Below are 22,899 nucleotides of genomic sequence, written 5' to 3'. Positions count from 1 at the left end.
TATTCTGAGTACTAGCTGTTAGCCTCTCCATGACACTACAGTGCTCAAAGCATCTTCTGTGTACCATGTTATCTGTTAGCCAATACAATAAATGTTACCCATTTTGAGAACATACGTTTTGCTCGTTACGCTGACATGATGAATTTGAGAGATCAATGTCAATGCTCACAGGTACACAACATTGAGCAGCCTAAAAACTTTTAAAGAAATAGTTCACCCAAAAATGAAGATTCAGTCATCACTGAATTAACTCACCCTCATGTCGTTCCAAACCAGAGAAAAAAGAAAGTCACACAGTTTTGAAATGTCATTGCAGTGAGTAAATGACACAATTTTCATTTTTGGTTGAACTACCCCTTTAACAAATTTAGAAGAGACACTTACCTTCACATCTGTCACCTTCATCCGCGTACCCTCCTTTCCCACAAATATATCATCCACATCAACTAGCAGATGCCTCTCCAAGGACAGGCAGAGTCTTTTTCCTGTCAGATAGGCTATGGCATCCACAAAAATCAACTTATGCAGCCAAAACGACAGATTGTTGCCAAAAAGCACCCTCTGAATGCCGTCATGAAGGCCAAGGTCCTGAACTACAGTGGCATGAAGGGCTCGGTGGGGGCCCAGGGGGGCCAGTGCTTCTGAGGACTTTGTGACTGCCAGAAGCACGGGCTCGTAGGTGCTGTGGTTAGACTGAAAGACCGTCCAATCATCGCCAGGGAGCGGGCCCTGCTCCACCTCATTGGGTTTGGTGATGTACAGTAATGGGGCCGCAGGGTTGATGTGGTAGTCCCGTAGGCCCAGGTTAGAGTGCAGGAAAAGCGGGAAGCCCTTCAGCTGTGCACTGAGCAAGGAGTTCTCATTGGCTTTGAAGAAGCCGATAATGCCCACGCCAAATTCGGCGCAATATTTATCCAGCAGGTCACGGTTCCATGCATCCAAGTTGACGTACTTGAGAATGTTCTCATAAATGACCAGGGCATAGCGACCAACATCACGCTCCATCAACGTAGGCATGTCGCCTTTGCTGGGTGCGATCTCAGTGTGGTAACGGAAGCGGCTGGACTCGAGGATAGCCACAATCTCTTGACCGAGCTGAGAATAGATGCTCTCCACAAAGACCAGCACCACAGGCTCCGTTCGAGAGTTATCCACCACTTTAACCGTCCTCTGCCTTCCTGTGAAAGTTGGCAGAAAAAGAGGAGCCCGTTGCCCTCCTGCTGCAGCCGCGACAACCCCACCACAGTCACTGAAGGGCATAGGGGGCGCCTCTTTTATTTTAGGGCTGTTGCTGACATAGTAGGCCAGGTAAGCCATGGAAAGCAGGCAGAAGATGATGAGCGCCAGGATGAGGCGGTGGAGCTCGAGTTGCCTGACGCCCCGCACTAACTTCCACAGCCCCATGGCCACAGTGCGAAAGCGGGACCGGGGAAGAGAGGGGGGCAGAGGGGAGGCTGAGAGGATGACCGTTGCAGTGTTTGCAGCAAGAGGAGGACAACAGAGAGGAAAAGAGAAGGAAAAAGGAAAAAGGTTGAGCAGCAGACACCGGCACAAGCTTTGGGTCAGGAGTAGCCATTTATGCTAGGTCACCATGGCCCCCATAGTCCATGACGTGTATCTCCACTTTGATTGCTGCCTCTAGATCCAGTCCTCCAATGAGGTCAACCAGCTCTTTCACCCCCACCACGCGTTCCCTGAGTGCACTCACTCTCGGCTGGCGTCTTGGGCCTGGGATAAGAGGATTGGGTTTCTTGATCTCTCTTGACACTCCACCACCACTCGACAAAGGATCAGCTGTTTCACCGCTGACTTCTTTTGCGTTGCTGTGCACCGAACTTTCAAATAAGCACGTGCTCAGTGTAGAGGGCTCTTTGGGACCTTTTGGAGAGCTTTGAGGCCGGTGCTCCACTTGCCCCACTGGCCTCAGCAGCAGGTGCTCTGAGGGTGTTCACCACTGGGGCAGGATGGTGAACACTGCCCCCAGTAGAGGCCCAGCACTGACGGTACATCCACCATTGAGTCAGAACCTGAAAGGGAGAGAGAGGAGAGATCTGATCAGTCTAAACATCAAACACCTTTAAAGTGTGCATGAAACAGGAGAAGCAAGCATATCTTAAGCCTAGTGAATGACCAAATGCTGCATCACTCTTTATACTCCCAAGTAGCCATGTGATTTTGCTATTAGTGTGACTGTTGATGCGGATCACTACATTACCATGGAGTCTTCTTTTTTTCCTCATGACTCCTAAAATAGTCCTGGAGCTCTTGTCCACCAGTAAGATAGCATTACAGGTGGGATAGAGAGATCACTGACCTTATGGATATGTGACTAGAACAGTTTTAAAGGTGAACCTTGAACAGTACACTAATTAGAGCATGGAAAGGCAGATGATGGGTAATTCAAAACTGTGATTGGAAAGCACTGTTTGTAAACTTGAGAATATCTTAAGTGTTCTCCATAAGAGAGCAAGTCAACAGTTAGATTGAGCTTCAAGGTGCTGGAGACGGAAATCATCGGATTCCAGGCACATTTTCTCTTTCCTCTCCCCACCAAGAGAGGCTTTGTCAGCTTACAGCCAGCTATCAGTCTCTGACATGATCAATGCTAGCCATGCTGTAACTATAAATCAGGGCTGGCACTTAAAGGATCGTTTTTCCCACAGATGGACAAGTATGGCCTGTGCTTTGGTCAAAGGCACCTTGTCTAGGATGGATGATAAGCTAAGAGAGAGAAATAAAGGAAACGAAAAACATAGCATAAGGAATGAAAAGACACTAGAATAGAGAAACAGACCTTTACTTCCACCCTCAAAGCTAATAATAAATTCAAATCCTAATTTGGTAATTCACCTGTCTAAGAGATGGCAAAGAATAATTACAAAGAAAAAAGAGAACGGCGACAAAGTGCTCAGCTGCATTAAATTTATCCAACTCAAAATGAACTCTACAGAAGAACACATCCTGATACGGAAACCTAGGTTATTATTAGCCTGGGAGCACTCTAACCACACTGACCAGTTCTACATCAGTTCAAAACATACACACGAGCAAATACAAGTGCACACAAAAACAGCAGGTTTCCATCACAACACATTACAATTCATGAAGTCATAAAGATACACTCAGATCAGTGTATCTAATCTAACATTATATTATCTGTACGGTAAAGCAACAGGGCGACAGAGAGGGAACGGCAGCCCTGAATCATTGAGCAGAATGGTTTCACATGGCATGTGCTGCTGAAGTCGGGATGAAATTACTACTGAGCATTTCTCATCTCAGGAGAATAGCTTTCACATTTGAGTCAGAGAATGCAATCATGAACTGTTCAGAGCTGAACTCGACCAGGAAATGATCAGGATGTCCATGCATATCTTGTGTTTATTACACTACTCTTGTAAGGAAACAAACATGCTTACAGAGTAATGGTAAAATGAGCACAGGAGGAAATAAGATGAGGGAGTGTGACTTAAGCCGGGTGCACACTTTGTTTATTTTGGCCATGATTTGTTCATCTGAGACAAATTTTGAAAATCCAAAGAGATTCCTCTGATCCTAGGCTAAAATCTTTAGTCTTTAATCATTAGTTTGACATGTTCACTGACAGCTGATTAATGAGTGTTGCGATCAAATTTTACCCTTCGACAAAATTCTGGCAGTGTCAGAAGATTTGGAGGACAGTCCTACAGTGTGACTTCTCATACGACCATCAAATTCACTTGTTTTTCAAGACAAGCCATGATCAAAATTAACGCCGGAGAGATTTCTTTTCAGTCCCACGTGTAATGCAGCTCAGTCACCAAACGTGTATGGACTGAGGATGTAAAACGCCAAACAAATTTTTATGCGCGTCCGTTTTTATCGCGTCTTGACTGTCGTAGAGTCTGGCATAAATGACAGCTGAGATCCCACAGTGTGACATGAGGATCATGTTCGTACAGTCTGACAAGCAACAATCGCAAAGGACTATTATAAATTGCACAGTGTGAACCCGGCTTAAGGGAGGAAATAAGATACAAAGGAAGAGAATACAAGTACAAGAAGTAATAAAAGATGGTCAAGAAAGGAGATAAGGAAAAAGAAAGAAAGGCAGCATAAAGTCACTGCTAACTAATAAGACTCTACTGATGTCTTGAAGAAGAGTATGCATGTTTGAGAGTATTACATTTTCCCTTGTAATGATACATTTTTAAGGAATTATTATTAGTTATTATGTGCTCAATTATTAATAATGGTTCTTATCAATTTTGAAAAAGTTTTTGCTGCTCAACCTTTTTGTGGAAATCCTTTTTCCACAAAAAAAAAAAAAAATCCTTTTTCAGGATTCTTTGAGGAATAAAAAGTTCAAAAGAACAGGATTTATTTGAAATAGAAATCTTTAGCTACATTATAAATGTAATGAATCCTTGCTGAATAAAATGCATTATTATTATTTTAAATGTCTTACCTACCCAAAACTTTTGAATGGTGTAGTATGACGGCTGCAAAAAAACGGGTTTCAACATTGATAAGAACTGTTTCTTGAGCACCAAATTAGCATATCAGAACGATTTCTGAAGGATCATGTAACACTGAAGACTGGAGTAATGGCTGCTGAAAATTCAGCTTTCCCATCACAGGAATAAATTACATTTTAAAATATATTAAAATAGAAAACAGATTTTTAATAATATTTTACAATATTAATGTTTTTTCTTTTCTTTCTATTTTTGATTAAATGCAGCATTGGCAAGCATAAGAGTTATTTCAAAATCACAAATGTTTCATTATTCCAAACTACCTGTCAAAAGTATTACAGTTTTAAATTAAAAATGTGTGTGTGTGTGTGTGTGTGTGTGTGTATGTAAAAGAGAAACATGAAATAGAGAAATTAATATTATAGTAAAATAGTTATGTCTACTATCAGCAATTTAAATGATGTTGGTATGAATATGTACTCCTGAAGTGAGAGACATGGAAATGAAGAGAATCAGGAAATTTATTAGAATTCTTCTGTAATTAGCAACAAAATGGAAAGTCTCGCTTTAATATCCTGTGACACTGAGATTTTACTGGTAATACAGAACGGTGTCAATGGGGCAGAATGAGGACAAAATGAAGGAGTGAGTAAATGTGAGACCATGTGTGAGAGCAAGAAAAATTACTGATTAGACAGGCGTGAACAGGTGCATACGGATGTTGTCACCTTGAAGATATGCCACACACAGAGGCACATACCCAAAGACACATTCACAAAAATATGGGAGATAAGTTTCCTGTGCTAATTTGTCTACTGAAAAGTTTCCTGTGCTAATTTGTATACTGAAAGTTAGGGGTGGGCAATATACCGGTAAACAAGATTAACCGGTAGAGATTTTGGGCTATCGTCTCTACAGTATTGCGGTTACGCTCGTGATTTTGCTGTGCTGTGCGGTCATGAAGGCTTATCATTTGCATGCATTCTTAAGTGATTTTAAACCCATGAAGCACAGTAAGGAGCAAAAGAACTCATTTTGCTATATGTGTGCGCTGTCAGAGAGATGAAGCCACAGCACAGTATTGAACTGAATGCTTTTTGCTGCCTAATTGGGTTTGAACAGTTAAATACACATACTTGTGTATTGAAATGACCATCTTTGCAAGTAAACACAGTCATTTATGTATTAAGTGAACAAACAGTTGAGAAAGAAAACAAACAAGTATACTGGATCCGTGCATTCTGTCTTAAAGTGATAGCATCCATTTTTCAGGTAGGTCTATTTCATTTGTGTCTTTGTTCTATTGTAGTTTGTTTTCGTATATGCTTGCAATTAGATTCTTTGTTCTTTCATTATTACTGTTTACTTGTCTTCAGTAAGCTTGAGAGGCAAACTGGGATTTACATGAAAAGGATGGGTTTAATCATGTAATGACATTTCACCTGGTTAGAACAGTGTGTTAAGTGTACATCGTAACATTACCAACCAGGAGGGAAATAGTTCCTGTGCTGCTGTATAAATTACCCTGCAAGACTGCCATGCCTCACTGACCCATGACAAATATGACCTCTGATCCCCTAACCCATAATGACTGAGCTTTTATGAGGGCCATGTGGGGTCTCAGGTTTTCGTCACTCCAGTTTCTTTCTGCTCCAACTGAATTACACCAGAACAACTCAATTTGCCTTTGTCTTGTATCTTGACCGCTAACAGAAATCAGATACAAACTCAATCAAACCAGCAGCTGTAAAGTAAATGCATTTGCACCACTTTATCAATACCGAACATTTTTACATTTTCACAAATATATAAATAAAGCAAGCAAGCTAAGGCTGTGTGAGTGGTACTGCCAAGGCACTGCTACACAGTTGCTAAGTTGTTTTTCGAGTGGCATTTTAACATTGCTATGTGGTTGCTAGGGTGTTCTGGGTGTTTGCTTAATGACCCAAGTCAAAAGAGTTCACCTCAAAGTCTCTATTATGTTGTGGTCCATATAGCTTCAATGGAAGTCTATGGGATTTACTCACCCATATTATCATCAGCCAAGTGAAAAGTCTGCTGTCTTAGAATAGTGCAACTCTTGAAGAGTGCAACCACGATTTGAGGTTTCATTCATTTCCTTAGCACAAATGGTGCGAGACGTTACACACCAAATTTTAATACTTGTGGTTAGGGGTCTGTTTCAACCTCTAACCCCAACTATGAGCAAATAGTGATGCTTGCCTTGGCAAACAGCCCTAATTAGCCTACAGGAGTCATGGTGCAGTGTACAAAGTGACCAGCAGGGGGCTTCCACACACAATAGCCAGAGAATTAAGGTCTCTGGGCAAAGTGGAGGAGGGGGCTATCATTAGGCCCCAAGGTCATGCTGTATTTGAGCCACAGGTGTGCAGGCCTCTGGGCATCATAGGCGTCTTGCCTGTACAAACACACACACACACACACTTGCAAGAAAACCAGACTGCTTCAATCAATACTAAGTAAAAAAAGAGCACTTTAAACTACTATGTGTGGAGAAATTTAATGAGCCTGCAGCTTACCTGCTACATCCAATTTTCAAGTGAAAAAATATAGAGTGCTTCTACAATAACAAAACGCTTCAATAGCAGAAAAAAATCTTTAGATAGATTCAATCCTGTGGGGCAATTAACATGCAAATTATTTATAGAATTTACAAGCTGTGGGGGACGGTGGAAAAAAAGCTCAGCTTATTTTTAATCAAAGGAAATGTTTTACAAACAGCTGGAGAGTGTGGCTTAATCTGAGCTATAATTTTGAATTCCTGAATTCGAGACTTCTGCAGGGTGACAATAACAATGCTCACCCTCTGAACCACAAATGTTTGGGATAAAGAGATGAAGAGGGACCATGTGAGGACCCTCTCCTCAGCCTATTTGCCCCAGCAACCCCAGGGTCAAGCCCTCCCTACCCAAACACCACAATGCTGACCATCAAATTCCACAGACCGCTGTGCAATTATTCACTATGAATAACACACCAAACAGACTCAACTCCAGTGCATGAAACACAGGCGGAACAAAAACCAAAGAAGAAAGGACAAAACTCCCCCCACCATTTGTCTTCTTCATGGCATTTCTGATTTCAGCTGAGAGGGGAAAAACAGAAAAAGAAATCAGAAAACGAAAAGTCAGTTCCATTTTAATCTTCCTGCAAGCTGAACTCTGTCTATCAAGTCTATGAATTTCTCTCAGTGTGGACGAAGATAAAAGCACTTTGCTGCTTTTCATCCCATTCAGACTTCAATTGGGCATGTGAAGTGTGGCTAAACTACGTCTTTAAAGTGTTTATTTTACCCGTCCATTTCTCAGAGTGCTATGTGAGAATGAGGGCGGCGGTGCTGATAAAGCTCTGCTTGTGTTTGGCTTTTGAGGACACCGGCTTCTCTCTTTCTGCCTCTCTGAAAATAGTGCAAAAACAGAATGTATAATGAGTGACTGAAAAGGAATTACCCAAACTAAGCTGATTTACTGATGTGAGTAGCATGCTGAAGAGCTCCGGCTGGGTTCACTGTCGCTGGCCACTGATCTCCTGATAATTCTAGCAGCACAGTCTCTGTTAATTGTGGGATTACAGGACAGCAATTAACGAGCCAGACTTAACTAGAGAGGACAAAGAGACTAAATAACTAACACAACTGGGACAAGCTTAAATCAGGAGTCTCCAAATCTGGGTCGCCGTTTTTATGAGAGCTGCCATCTTAGAATAGGATGCAATGTCTTTTGGCGACAGTCAGAGCAAAAATCAGAATTGACCTTACGAAAGCAATTGCTTTACAAGGGTGGGTACAAAATGATGTTACGAGTGCTTACTCGCTGATGTAACTGATGATTTTAGAATAAATTACTTCAAATGAAGTGAATCTTTGTGCAAAAAAAATCAGGTTTTTATGTTGAAACACTAAATATAACATAACAGTTGAAAATGAGAAAATAGTGAAATTACAAGGGGAAATTTACCCAAGTGTCAAGAAGTCAAACAGTCCAACCTACAAATGTTTTGCTTTTGGACATTAAAAATTTGTAGTGTAGTTGTTCATGCAGTCTACCACAAAGATTGATCAAACATTTGCATATTAGGAGATTACTGGCTGGTTTCAAGAACTGAATAGACAACTCCATTCATTAGACTCTCTAGATACCTAGTATCTGAATTACATGTACCACAATACCTTTTTTCCATAATGTTGGGAATAAAAAAAGGAGGTCACAGATAATTCAGTAAGTCTGGCGGACAAAATGGCGAATAACAACCGGCAAATGACTTACCAGCTTATCAGATTTGGCTGTCAGTCATTTATCTGTCATAAGGTCAGTTAAAGAACAGGCCTGCTTTTAATACATATAGTTGGAATTTGAATTGAAATAGCCACACACCACAGGAATATGAATTAGAATAAATGGACAAATTCTCCGTTTATGGCCTATAAACCTTCACACTTTAAGACTTTACAGAAAAATTCTTTCCATCTTTCCATCACTCAAGGCAACATTCAAAGTTTGTCTTGACACATCATGCTTTCCAAGTAAAAAAATACAAAATTTAATTTCTTTGAATTTCAAATGATTTTGTGAATGCCGCACAAGCTTCGCTGAGGAAACAACTCCCCATGAGTGGCCACACAAGTGTGAGATTAATGACTCAGAGTAAAGTATGATCAGAAAAATCCTTCTCATCTACACTTACTAATTGCTCATTGTTAATTTAACATCAAAAGATTTTGAAAGACCAGATCTTGCTAGGAATGACAACAAGCATTGCAACAGTGTAATGGCTTGAGGGAAGCAGATAAAACATTTCATTGCAGAGAGAAGGACAGAGTAAAAAAAAAAAAAAAAAAATAAATAAAAAACTTCTATTAGCAGATTCCCACACTGAAAAATATTGAGGGCTAATCTCTCTCATTACTGCAGAATAAATATTTAACGATTAAAAATGGCACCTCATTAGAGGGCCGATTTGTCATGAGAGTGTGCTGCAGTAGGCAGTCAGTCAGAGACGCCTCTCCCTCATTCTCTCGCAGGTGGCAGCCGTGATGTGCCCACTGGCATCGGGAAGGCCGTGTCAAAATATTTACATTGCTGGTGAGAATGTCATGCCTATCATCCCTGCTAATCCAAGCTCTGGAGCGTCACCACAATACAGAAGTGCATGTGATCAAAGTCAGAGTATGTGTGTGAGTGAAAGAGTGTGCAGGCTCAGTTACCACATGCTAACTGCGCTGTGACTCATAATTGCGAGTATATTTCAGTTGGCCAATTTTGGTCTAGAGATATTCAGAGGGGTGGGAACTGAGAAAGAAGGAAAGCTGCAGCGACAAGGATCAAGCTTAGGAGAGGCTGAGGGCATGCCTAAGCTCCATTTGCCTCGAGATCAAGTTGTTCCCACCCCGCAGCACCACACACGGCTGTTTGGAGAATAAACCTTCCGCTCCTGCATGCTGCAGAAGCGAGCAAAGCTGGCCACCCACCATGTGTGCGTGTGTGGGATGGGGGACACGTGCCTGCTCCAAAGGCAGAATGGAGGAATCTGACCACCTGTCTGGCTTACCCTGTCCGCTGGATGACCTCCAGGCCTCCCTGACCTCATTAGTAAGTATGGTGTGAAAAAGGGTGTTCACGCTGACCACCATTTAATCCCTTGCGGCTGTACAGTAGTAGTACACTAGTAGGTGTTCCTAATCAAATGCTATATCCAATGGTATTAAGCAGGCAAGATAAAATAAATAAATAAATAAATAAAACTACCCAAAACCAATGACTTCTGGTCTCTTTTCATTGCAAATCGCTGCTAGTGTGAACATCCTTAAAAGACTAACTCAGAAAATATGATAGAGGCAGGCAAAGAGTGATAGGCCGAGCTGTGCATCATTATTGAGAAGTGAAGGATGAGCGTAGGAGGATAGAGAGAGAGTCCTGTTTACACAATTTAACTGTCTTGGCTGCCTCTCATATGGGAACACAGAGTTCTGAGTGTGCTGGTCAAAGTCTTAATTAAACCAAAAGAGAGGCAAGGTCAAGGTTGGACATGTTACAGGCATGATTGAATAGTCTATTCCAACTACATCATCTGCTTGACTAACAGTTAGAATCTTCTCAATACAACAATACAATACATTTATACATTTATTAAGGGGCCACAGCTCAATAGTGTAAATAACTATCTACAGTACATCATGTCTCCTACAAATAACAGAAAGCAAGTACATTCTATGAATAAAAATGTTTTGCACACATTCAATTATATGTATAGTAAGGAGCAAAAGTCAGAAGCCACTATTGAATATGCTTCTATTTTGCATCTCGAACTGAACATAATTACTTTCAGCTTGTCCTGAAAGCACAGGCGTGGTGGCAGATTTAGGACAGAGAGATTGCAGAGGTAGACTTTGACCTCACCTGCCCTTACACAACACCCACACACTTCTCCTCTCTTAACAGGTTAGAGGTCAGTGTGGTACACAGGAACACATATACTCCAAAAGCCCAAATCCCATTTACAGGCTGCCATACTTCAGAAAACTATGGTATTGTGAAGATGGACTATAGCACCAAGTTGATCAGAGCATTTTCCTATATAAATATGTTATACATTTCTTATATATTGAGTTATGGAGAACCTGCCAAAAAACCTTTAATAATCTAAATGCTTTGTCCATCGGACAGTCTTGCCATTTACTAAAACACACTAGTCTAGTGTTTTAACATGTAACTTGTAATACAATATTGCTAGACAAAGTATTTCAGTGAAAAAAGTGCAATGAGTTTGAGCAGCAAGGGAATTAGACACAATCTACTGCACAAACTAGCTAATGCACCTCACCTTGTTGCTCAAAACAATGCATCCTGGCAGCAACATAATTGCTGTTGTTGGCATGTACCATTAATTCTCAGATTGTTCTTTAACGCAATGTGTGGTCTAATATGCTAAGAGAAGTTGTTTACTTCTCATTTCCAAAATATACATGCCTAAAATAAAAATGAGGAGCTTGTTGTTGTCTTTCCCTGAAGCTCTTCTGAAAAGTATGAAGTAAAACCACACCATCAAAACACTCAACAGAAGTTCCTCTCTACCCACTTCCAGTCAGAAGCTTCTAGATCTTCTTGAATAACCTTCAAATGTGAGTGAAGTGTCTTTTAACCAAGCACATCTCTGAGCAGAGGAGACCAGTCATCTTGAAAAGCCCTAAGAGTGGAATGCTATTTCCTCCTATCTTTATGCTTTCTGATGTCTGGCGGTGTGCAGGCGAGGCAGCAGGGGTGGAGGGCTGATGGCACTATGTCCCTTAGCAATGTCCATCCTCCTGGAGCGAAAGCAGGCAGGGTCCAGAGGAGTTCACAGGAAGATTTGATCAAAGGCAGTTCCTGAAAGAGCTCTGCTGAAGGGAGCACACTTACCTACAATTGCCATGGTGGCACTCAGCTGAAATCTGGTAGGGGGTCTTATTGGTGGCTGACATATATTAAGTAACTGCCTTCCTACTTCTGTTACAAAAGCACTTCGCAAACATAGTCACGAAAAAAAGAGCTGAACATTTTTGATTTTCCAAGGCCCACACTGTCAGTGTTTGGAACTGATGACTGTATTTTCTCAAATTCTTCTGTATATACTATGGATGAGCTTGAGTATTCGGAAATGTACTTATTATTAGGGATGTGATAGTGAGAAAATTTTGATTGAATTTGAATGTGACAACACCGGTAATACCGGTGTCACCGGGGGGCAGGACCTCCACCTCTTTTTTTTTTTTTTTTGCTTATGAATGCCGGTATGGCCGTGTGCATTTTACTTTAACTTTCAAATTAGCGGCCCTTGCTTGAATGGTGGGCTATTCTTCTTATTGAAAAACACAAGTACAACAACAAACTCGCTTATATTCAACAGAGAACGTTTATTAACAAAACAAATAAGAATACACCATGCTAGGCCTAATATAAAATAACAAATAGGCTAACTAAACAACGTTTATATAAAAAAACTGAAAATCAAACCGTGGAAACTGTGGAACCAAATAAATAAGGAACAGAATGTTTAAGTTCTTTAGTCAAGAGCAGTGAGTAATTCTCTCTTACCTTTGTTCTTTGATTAACACTGATGACACTTTAAGATCTGCCTCTGCTGTACACAATGCGGATCTGACACGTGTCCCATTTTCTCACAAATCTTTACGTTCATTTAAGACTTAATTTAATTCATTTAAGACTGCTTTTATGAGGACATTCGACAAAAAATACATTTTGGCATAATTTGTGCGTTATGGTTCGTTCAAGCGCGGAAGAGAACTCGATACTGGCGCGCGTTGTTTGTGTGTGTGTGTGTCACATAGGCAGGACATTCACAGACAGCGTATTATCTTTTGTCTTGTCACGCTTGAATAGTTTAAAAACATTTGCATGAATAAGAGCTTGATCATATAACGCAGAAAAACAGATACTGCGTTAATTGCGTATAATATTTTTAACGCATAAAACTGAAAAAAATCTGCCTCTGTGCCACGGTGGGCAAGTGATGAAACCGGTGTTGCGACTGAACACCGGTAACACCGACTACAGAACAGGGTTTCTACAACTAGACAGACTGCAAGTGAATGGAACAGAACTCGGGGTCTTGACAGGGTCTTTGCAATCACTATTTTTAAACTATATTAAAACACACGGTCAGTGTAATGAAGGATACAGTGCATGCTTATTTCAATATTTAAGTTAATCTGCAGCAAGTGCAATGACATGCACTTTGAATGTTGCTTTAAGTTGTCCATCTATGATTTCAGCTAATTTTTTATGCTTTGTAAGAGGTTTGTAATAAAAACATACAAGTTATTAAAAAAAAAAAAAAAAGTGATACGATGGCTCATCTGACGCATGTACATAATCAATCCCCTCACCTAACTTGCTATAACCTTGAGTGATGCGTGTAACCATAGTGACAATAACAATAATAAATACTTCGAATTGCATCTTTAATGATTAAATATTTGATTCTTTTTGGCATTTCGGCCCACTGCGTTCATCCTTTCAGAGTTGTGGTGAAAAACACTGTGTCCATGTAACACAAACTCTCTCTTAAAAATCGACTGCGACTCCTAAAAATTTAAGACTGTCTCCTTGGTCACAGAATGCAATTGTAACTCTTTTCACTAATGCATTCAATTACATGCTTAATAAATGCTTCCTGCTGTGAAAATAGAGAAAGCAGAGACTGTGCAGAAAGGTGTGTGTTTCAGAGTATGTTTGTGTTAAGTATAAATAGAGAGAAAGCAAGGCAAAAAAATCAATATATTTGGAGCAAGATGTCATAGTGGCCAATCACGGCCAGCTCCTGTCACCAGTGTCATCATGACATGGGTATTTAGAGCTTTCTAATTGGTCACACTGTGCAAAGGCATCGAGAGAGGCAAAATGACAACTGACAATAGATCCACTCTTGCTGTCAAGTTACACATCCACAAACCGCCCACATCCTCTACCCAAGGTGCTACAGTTATACAGTGCAACTAAAAAAAATGTAGCTCAAAACTCTCAGCTCCCTTTGGCTTGAATACGATGGCATGCTGTCACAGCTGGCCAATCAGTGGCAAACGCTGCCTCTGTGAACTCTTCATTTGTGTGAGTAGGCGTGAGAAAAAGCAACGGGGGGCGTATGTGTGTATCTGAGAGCGACCTTGCTTTCTTTCTCTACTCTGTATTGTCATTCTGTTTTTCTGGCCCAGGGTTTAGGACCCTCCTACATCCACCATGAAAAAATCAGAATGCCTCTTTGCTCCAATTAAAATTTATTTGGCACAACTTCTCTGCAGTTATCTTTTCACTTTGTATCTGTCTGAGGAAGATTCTTGCCAGTACCCTCCATTCATGCTGCGATCAATCCCACCATGCACACAAAAGTCCTGGAGGACCCCACAAGCACAAACTTGCCTTTAAACTGTCTCTTTCTCTCACGCCACACAAATACAGGCAGACATCATTATACAATTGAGGAGATGAGTATGCAAGGCCCCTCTGAATAATGAATCTTTCCTTACAGGGAGGTCTGAATTAGACTAATCATACTGTAACGGTCCTTTAGAGCAACGTTTCATCGTCAGAGTCCACAAAAGGAGGTAACGTCTCTCCCTCACGCTGGGTTTCAATGTCTAGGTGAAGAAGGTATCTCCAGAGGTATGCTCAATCGGTAAGGTGCTTGCTTAATTGGCACAGAGCAGGAAGAAGGACAGGAGAGGAGACAACGGGGCGGAGGTAAGGTTCAGGGGCCACGATTCTCTTCCTGGCAGAGCTGATGGTACTACTGGGACCACACACACATATACGGACACACAGGGGAGCAGGCTTTTGTTGAGCATTGTCACTGTGCTGCTTCACGGAGCAGAACACTGAAGCATTCTCCCTCTCTCTCGCTCTCTCTTAAACACAGAGGATACAGAGGTTGCAAAATAATGACAATCATTCAAGTACACCAACATGCCCACTTGCAAGAGTATGCCTGCATTTACACACATTTATACACCCACACATAGGCAACACAAACAGCAAAATGGCAAGATCACCACACACACACACACGCACACACACGTACACGAGCATGTTGGAATTTCTATGAACATCTCTACAGTTGTAACCCATAGAGATATGCAGAAAGAGCTCAGGGGTGCACAAAAAGTGATTTCTACATAAATTGGTCATAAAATGTAATCTTATCTTCAGTTAGGTCAAGACGATAATTGAAAACAGTCTGCGTAAACAGATAAAACAAAGAGACATTTTTATGCCTTTAACAAACTGTACACATTCACAGTGCAGTTTGGAAAAGTACAGTATGTGAATCTCTAGGCTAATAACTTTCCCGAAAGCTAATTGGAGTCATATAACCTAGATTTCAAATAATAAAACAAAGTTGCAGCTGTTGGTCACATACTTTCTCCCGCAACTGTAATGAAAATGTAATGGTGGAAAAATTAAGGGTATAGTTCACTCAAAAAAAAAAACCCTCATGTTATTCCAAACCCATAAGACTTTCGTCCATCTTTGAAAGCAAAATGAAGATATTTAATGAAACCTGAGAGATTTCTTTCACAGTCCAATCGACCAAAAAACATAAATCTAGATAAATTATTTAATTTATCTAGATTTAATTTAGGCTTTTGGTTCACATATAAACATTGATCAACGCACATCATGTATGGAAAACAGAAAATGATTGCTTGAAGCAACACACTTGCTTGAAGCACAAGAACGAACTTCACGTTTTTGAGCTTCCGTGTTCATTTAATTACTTTTACACTGTCTTTATGAATTTTTGGTAGAATGGACTTTCAATGGAGGGACAGATCTTTCAAGTTTCATTAAAAATATCTTTATTTGAATTAACTCTTACTAGTTTTAGACAATTTTGGATTGACATAGGCTTATTGATACAAACTGAGTATCAATAAACAGCTGCTGAAATATGAAATTATTGTATTTTGTGATACAAACACTTCTGACGTAAACCAGCTATTTTCATTGGTGCAAGTGACAATTAATTTGGCTCAAGTATCATTACATCGAGTCACTTGCAAACAATTAACCGGAATGAAAGATGTTAAGCAACAATAACCATTCTTATTCATCATTTAAATGTCTCTAATTTTTTGGATCACAAACTGAAAATGTTCAAATCTATTAAAAAGCAAAACACAGAGGAAAAAAATGACTAAAAAGTGGTTTTCATGAATCCAGAGTAAAAAGGCATTTGGGAATATTAAGAATCAGTCTGAGATCTTCATTTAAATGAAGACTGTATTTACAAATATATCTATTTTACACAGTTCTACATTGCAGTGAAATAAAACTCCCTTCATCCCCTCAAGCTCAACTTCTACAATCTAAACTTAAATCAAATCAGTGCCAAGGGAGGGGGAAAATGACAGCTCTCCAATTGGGTAAGAGAGTCATCGATCATGACGGCCCATGTCATTACCGTAACAGAGCTGCGCTCAGCAATTCAGCTCATATTCTGTTCGAGCAGAGTTCAGAGGGGGATGAGGAGCACATCGAGCGCCCGTTGCACAATACACCTAATTCTATACAGTAATGCTCTCATCTCTCTCTCTGCCTGCTCTCCAATCAATGCCATTCATGTCAAACAATTCTTTTATACTCCATTCAATAGATGGGTTATTGGCATTACTCATAATGTAGACAAAGAGACTAAGTATTTGACGAACAACAGCAGTCAGCTCTCAGTGTCTACTCATACAGTTACATAAAATCTTTTTTATTGTGCTAAGTCATTCTCATTATTTGAGATCCAGAGTTAATACCCACAGGTTGTCAGTGACACAATCAAAAAAATGAAGCGGAGTGAATAAGATCTTGGAACAGAGAGGCAGCTGATGACAGAGGTCGACAAATAAGCACAATGATGCAATCTCAACTAAGCAAACAATATCAAATCAAGAGTTTTACACAGGCATCAGATAATATTTTAGTCTTTTTGTGCCTCTCTTATAAAACGCAGACCCTGGACATGCAGATAGCTGAGAGTTAATGCGAAGCCAGCTGCATATTTTCACCGACAGAGATGTGCAGGAGTAGGGGTGGGTGATATGGCAAAAATAACATTGACTTCACTTTATATATATATATACACTGATTCTTATTAAAGCTACTGAAATTATTCAGTAAAGAGCAGTAAGTGATTTGGCCCATAACCTGCCCTGGAAGTGTGCATGTGCTTTCAGCAGCATTTGCTTGAGAGAGACAAGCAAATGTTCAAGGTTACACTGTTACATCAAAGCTCCTCTTGGTTCTTGGGTCAATTACTTTTAAATTTGACCAGCTCAAGAGGTGCACTGAGTACACAATTCAAACACATGGATACTAAGTAGATTCAAAGAAAAGCTTAGTTTGGCTAAGTGAAATGTGACTTTCCGAGCCCTCCGAGTAAGCGTGAAGCGTTTCTGCGGATCAGTCACAGTGAGGTTTGTATAGCTGCTCTGCAGGACTGGCAGCAAACACTTGAGTGAGTTTCATTCACTGTAGTGGAATTAAGACTGTTACTATGCCGACAAGCCGCTCGGAAGTGAGAGATGAAGACTGTTTTGATATGGGGTGCTAATGAATAATGATGATAAATTGATGATAAAAATGAGTGCTGTACAAGGTTCACACTATTACTTCTGCATCAGATTTGTATAATAAGGGGTGAAACAATTGCATAAAATAAAAAAATAAATGTTTTAAATAAGTTCTCATTTGCAACAATAGCTGGAAAAATCAATTCAACTCCATGAAATCTTGAAATTCACACATTTTCCTAAACAAAAACTGGCATATGGTGATTTATAATTTTCAAACCATTTTAACTTTTAAGACTATCACAAATTACTGTGATAGACCAATTTAATGTTAGTCAGCTGATGACTTTACCATGTGATACATTTTATTAGCAGAAATCACAACAACAGTGTTCAATGACACAGAAAATTAAATTCTTATACTAGGTCATCCATATTGTTGAACCATAGAAAACCATACCACTCACAAAATGGAATGCTAAAAAAAAAAAAAACTAAAAAATTCAGGCCAATTATAAATAACTGATGGTTTTAATGTCTTTAAGTATATGCATTCCTACAAAGAAGTAAATACAGGATGATTTCAGTGTTTAGTTCAAAGAACAAGCAACAAAAACAACACTTACTTCCTGCAGCTGCAGCTGGTCATAAGAGAGCTTGATAAATCAGTCAGTGTTAGTTGATTCGTCCTAGGTGGAAGTGTGTGAATCTCAGCGTGTGTTCAGACACCTGTAATGAGGACAGAGAGGACATGCGGTGAAGGTTTGATAGATGACTCCTGCGCAGTTGCGTCACTTTTGCAGTCAATATTTGCACTCTCTCATTTGCGAGCTGTCTCAGACGGTCCACTTTTCTCTCCTAGACTATGCTCTGAACACCGCTGAAGCACTTTGTGTGTGCTGATGTACATGTATTGACAAACCATGCCGAGATAAGAACACACCCCTTGACCAATTACAGACCGTCCACTTATACTCATACACTGATAGGAGAGAGGTCCAGGAAAAAACCTACAAAAAGAGGTGAATCAAGTGTAAAAGGTAAAGCCTTTCAATAACTCTCTGATGGGAGATTTGAATTATTCCAATCTATTAGGAATTTAAGCATAAAAGCTCTTTTGGCAATTGTTTTATTAGCACAAGGAACCAAGAAACAAATCTGAGTGGAATGCCTAACTTGGTAATTTAAAGAAAAAGGTACAAAATTTTGTTGTAAATAAGTGGGATAGTTAAAATTAATAAATTTAAATATAAATTGAAGCCAATGAATATGCCCCTTCATTTTTGGGTGAACTAACCCTTTAAGTGAAGTTATAACTAGTTTTGATGCAGTTTGATAAACATGAATATGAGTTGAGAAATAAGTTTCTTGTGAACACTATATGAACAACAATTTTGAGATCAATGCAAAACACTTATTCCAATGCTGACTTTGCGTAAAACATGATTAATTGGTGATTTAAATAAAAATTAGGGCTTTTCACACTGCGCTTAATCCTGGGTTATTGACGTTCTAAACTCCGCTTTTAACCCCGGGTAAAGGAATGTTTCACACCTGTAATTTAGAAGCAGGGTTAGCACCGCTTTTTACCTGGGGTTATGAAACCCTGCTCCGGAGTTAGCACCGCTTTTGCTGTGTTAACCCTGCATTGCCGTGCCAAACTTGTACAGTGTGAAACGATGCGGTGTTAGAATGTTACAGCTGGATGCTTGGCAACCAATCGCGTGCCTTAATATTTGCATGCTTTGGACAGTCACGGAAACACTTCATTCTTACCTTTATAGTCCAAAATGTCCATTCAGTATAAACTCTATAGTATAGTCGGCAATATGAGGATGCGCAATGAGCTATGTAAACAGGTCGCATACTCAATGACACTGACACCGCAAATATGCAAATAAGAACATTAACCCAGGATTTAGGAATGTACAATGTGAAACATCAGCTTATGAATACCCAGGATTATTTGGTAACTCCAGTATTTGGTAATACGCAGTGTGAAACGTAAAGAAAGGTAAAGAAAGATAACCCAGGATTCCATTTACCCAGGGTTTAGAATAACCCGGGGTTAACTATTTCAAGTGTGAAAAGCCCTATTGAGAATCAAGCCATACACAAAGATGTTTAATAGTATAAACTTTATGCAGAGGAGTACCGTTTTTATATGATACAGCACAACAACCAATTTTGGATTCAAGTTTCTGTTTGAAATCAAAAATCGTAATATAGGACTTTTTTTTATTAACCCTCTGGGGTCTGAGGATTTTTGGGGCCCTGGAGAAGTTTTGACATGCCCTGACATTTGTGCTTTTTTCAGTTGTTCATAAACATATTAATGACAAAAGTGTCATTACACTGTATTCAGCACGAACTAGGCTACCATAATATGTGAGGAACATGTATGTACATGTTTGTGTTTTTGAAGGAATAACGTTTATGTGTGGTTATTGAAAAAACAAAAAACTGAAAAGTCACTGAAATTAGGCCAAAAAATATATATTAAATCTGTGTTCACAAGACTTCTGGGTATTGGAGGTTGTAGACTAGAGTTTTTGCTTCAAAATGATGTAAAAATTATCCTGCCTACTCATTCATATAAAACAATAGAGATTTAAATTTTCTAAGACATTTTTTGTCAAGAAACAGTATGCATGGAGGCGTGAATCTTCATGAATAATGCCGTGATTCACACCTGAGAACACAAAAGATTTGCATAATGAGCCGCATAATGAGCTCTTTCAGTCAGGTAGGCTGTGAAAAAAAACCCTCTGTGATCATGCTGATAAGAGGATTAATGTCCACTCTTGACAAAAAAAAAAACATGATTTTTGTGATCTCATGCATGCACGTATTATTGGACATCATGTGAAGAAAATTTTGTATAGGCCTATGTTAAATTACAGTACCAGTCAAAAGATTAAACATTTTTTTTTAAAAGAAGTCTTAAGTCTCTAACCAAATAATGGTTTTCTATTTTAATATACTTTAAAATATAATGTATTTCTGTGATGCAAAGCGTCTGAACATTCCTACCTCTATGGCATTTCATATAGGCTAATATATTTGTTATATTATATAGCCTAAATGTTAATGTGCAGTTGACAAACTATACATCATTAAAAAGATCTAAGACTCAAGCTTCACATTTTGACTCTTAAAATCTTATATTGACCGTAATTTCTTAATATGCTTAAAAGCATGCACATTTGGAGAAATATTGATGGATTCTCATATGTTTAAGTCAATTTTCTATACAGAGGAGTAATATTTATTCAATATTTATTGTTATCACTGTGAGCGCTGGATACTGTGTTTTCAGTTCATACTTGCAGCTGGAGGGCGCTCTGTGCACCTTTAGTCCACAAATATCTCAGTAAAAGAAGAGGCATATCATGTGACATTCCAGGAACTAACAGAGGCTTCCAGAGATCGCTATAACATGCAGATAAACACTTTTCAAGATAATAAAATACACAATTGCGACGATGTATACATGTATTGCCTCAGAATTTGCGTCTGAATAGCGCTCGCTCCGTGGGTGTGGCCGCATTAGCGGATAATGAGCTGAATCACGGGCATCTGACGTGTCTCTTTTCATTCAGATTACATAAACAGAATTTTTGTTTTCGATTTGACTTACACGATTTAAAACCTGACATTTCAACGTTTCTTTAGACATAAGTCTAATTTTTTTGTGATTAGTATTTACTAAGTTACAGTTCATTTTCTGAGAACTATCAGATTGGACTTCGTTCAGAGGGAGACGACAGATCACGCATCATGTTAGTTTTCTTTATTTTACAAAAAGCACAACATTTTGTTTTTACTCTGAGTGTACACAAATAAAAGACATTTCAGATTAAAATGGTGTATAACTCTTAATTGTATGTACAACACTGACGGAGTATTTTGAGTATCTTTCATACCGATAAGAAAAAAGCACGGTGGTATCGCCGGCGCGACCAGCCGACCCCTGAGTGTTAAGCAAAAACTAGTTGTTGGTTAGATGACTAGTCGACTATCCTGACACATAAACACACACATAAACACAGGTAATTCTAAGTGACACACTCATCTCTCACATGCACTGGACCCAAAAAGAAATATATACATATCTTTATGAAGAGAAATAAAATTATGAAATTATTTACAAAATAAAGATTTAAGATCTGTCAGTCAGATCTGGCTTCCAAAAACAAGTAGACCTCATGGTGATCTTCACAACAACCAGCATGCATCTGCTGTCTGAGAGCGCATTTCTACTGGAGCTTTATTCCTTGGCTAGTAATGCACGACAGGAGGCAGAGAGAGAAAACAAGGACACGTGGAGAGAGTGGTACTGAAAAAGTATGTGTGTGTGCGTGAGAGAGAGAGAGAGAGAGAGAAAGAAAGAGAGAGAGAGAGAGAGAGGAGGGTGGGCAGAAAAGACAACAGAGGAAGTATACAGGAAGAAGCCTTTGTTCTTGCTGATGCAGATTGAGAGTTTAATGTTTAATGGATCTCAGAAAGACGCAGAAGATCTCTCAGAGGACCACCAAAGAAACCTTAACCAGGATGTCAACTAACAACACGCCTTCACATGAGAGTAGAGATGGGTCACAAAGTTGACTAATTGTCTAACGACTGCCTAGCTGATTAGTTTATTTAGATTTTTCTTTTCTTTGTGGTATTTTTAGTGCCTGTTTTAATTAGCATTCTGACAGCATGCTGTATTGTTGCACTGAAAACCCTCTTGGAAATGTTGTATCTTCAAATTCATCTAATATAAAGCACCATGGCTATAGCCATAAACATTCAGACTGACTGTCTTTGGTTGTTGTGTTGCATCTCTCGATATTTGAGTGTCCCACCATGAACACTGAAAGACAAAGTGCTGTAGAAGTTAAAAATAGTCTTAAAATGTGCATCAAAACATTATTCTGTGCCACTGAATATAGTGGTGTATGTAAACTTTCACCCTAATAAACAAGTCAGCTCAGGCAAACCTAAAACCAGACCAGGTTAGTTGGTTAGTCATTCAGACAAACCAACAACTAGTTGATTTGAATGGAATTTGTAGTTCAGCATATTTCCAACATGGCCATGGACTAATAACAATCTGATGTTAAACAAGAGGGACGTCATTGACCCAACCACAAAAACAACAACATTTAAATCAAACAAAACAATTACAAATACGACGTTAAACGGCACTCAACTCGACTCTCTCTCTCTCACACACACACACACACAAAAAAAAAAAAACAACCTCTGCACAGTGTCAAGGTCCCAGTAAGAGCCATGTTCCACTCTACACTGACTAATTCAATATTGATAAAGAAACTAAACAAAGCATGACTATCAGCGCTGGAGGATTCCCAGTACCAACAG

The 22,899-nt window shown here is 39.4% G+C and overlaps 1 protein-coding gene across 3 annotated transcripts in view; it reads right to left on the bottom strand.

Annotated features, from left to right (window-relative positions):
- Nucleotides 1-22,899, bottom strand: part of ndst2a (N-deacetylase/N-sulfotransferase (heparan glucosaminyl) 2a) — a 114,073-nt gene that overhangs the window by 14,284 nt on the left and 76,890 nt on the right. For all 3 annotated transcript variants that reach the window (XM_051916924.1, XM_051916925.1, XM_051916926.1), the window contains 2 exons: nucleotides 18,156-18,258; nucleotides 385-2,027 (listed from right to left, as the gene is read on the bottom strand). In XM_051916924.1, coding sequence (XP_051772884.1) covers nucleotides 385-1,404 — 1,020 coding nt within the window. In that variant the 5' untranslated portion in view covers nucleotides 1,405-2,027; nucleotides 18,156-18,258. The remainder of the gene's footprint in view (nucleotides 1-384; nucleotides 2,028-18,155; nucleotides 18,259-22,899) is intronic.

This window comes from Ctenopharyngodon idella, chromosome 13, assembly GCF_019924925.1.
Source record: "Ctenopharyngodon idella isolate HZGC_01 chromosome 13, HZGC01, whole genome shotgun sequence".
In the NCBI taxonomy this organism is placed as follows: domain Eukaryota; kingdom Metazoa; phylum Chordata; class Actinopteri; order Cypriniformes; family Xenocyprididae; genus Ctenopharyngodon; species Ctenopharyngodon idella.
The sequence above is the reverse complement of the archived record's forward strand: the minus strand, read 5'-3'. Positions and strand labels throughout refer to the sequence as shown.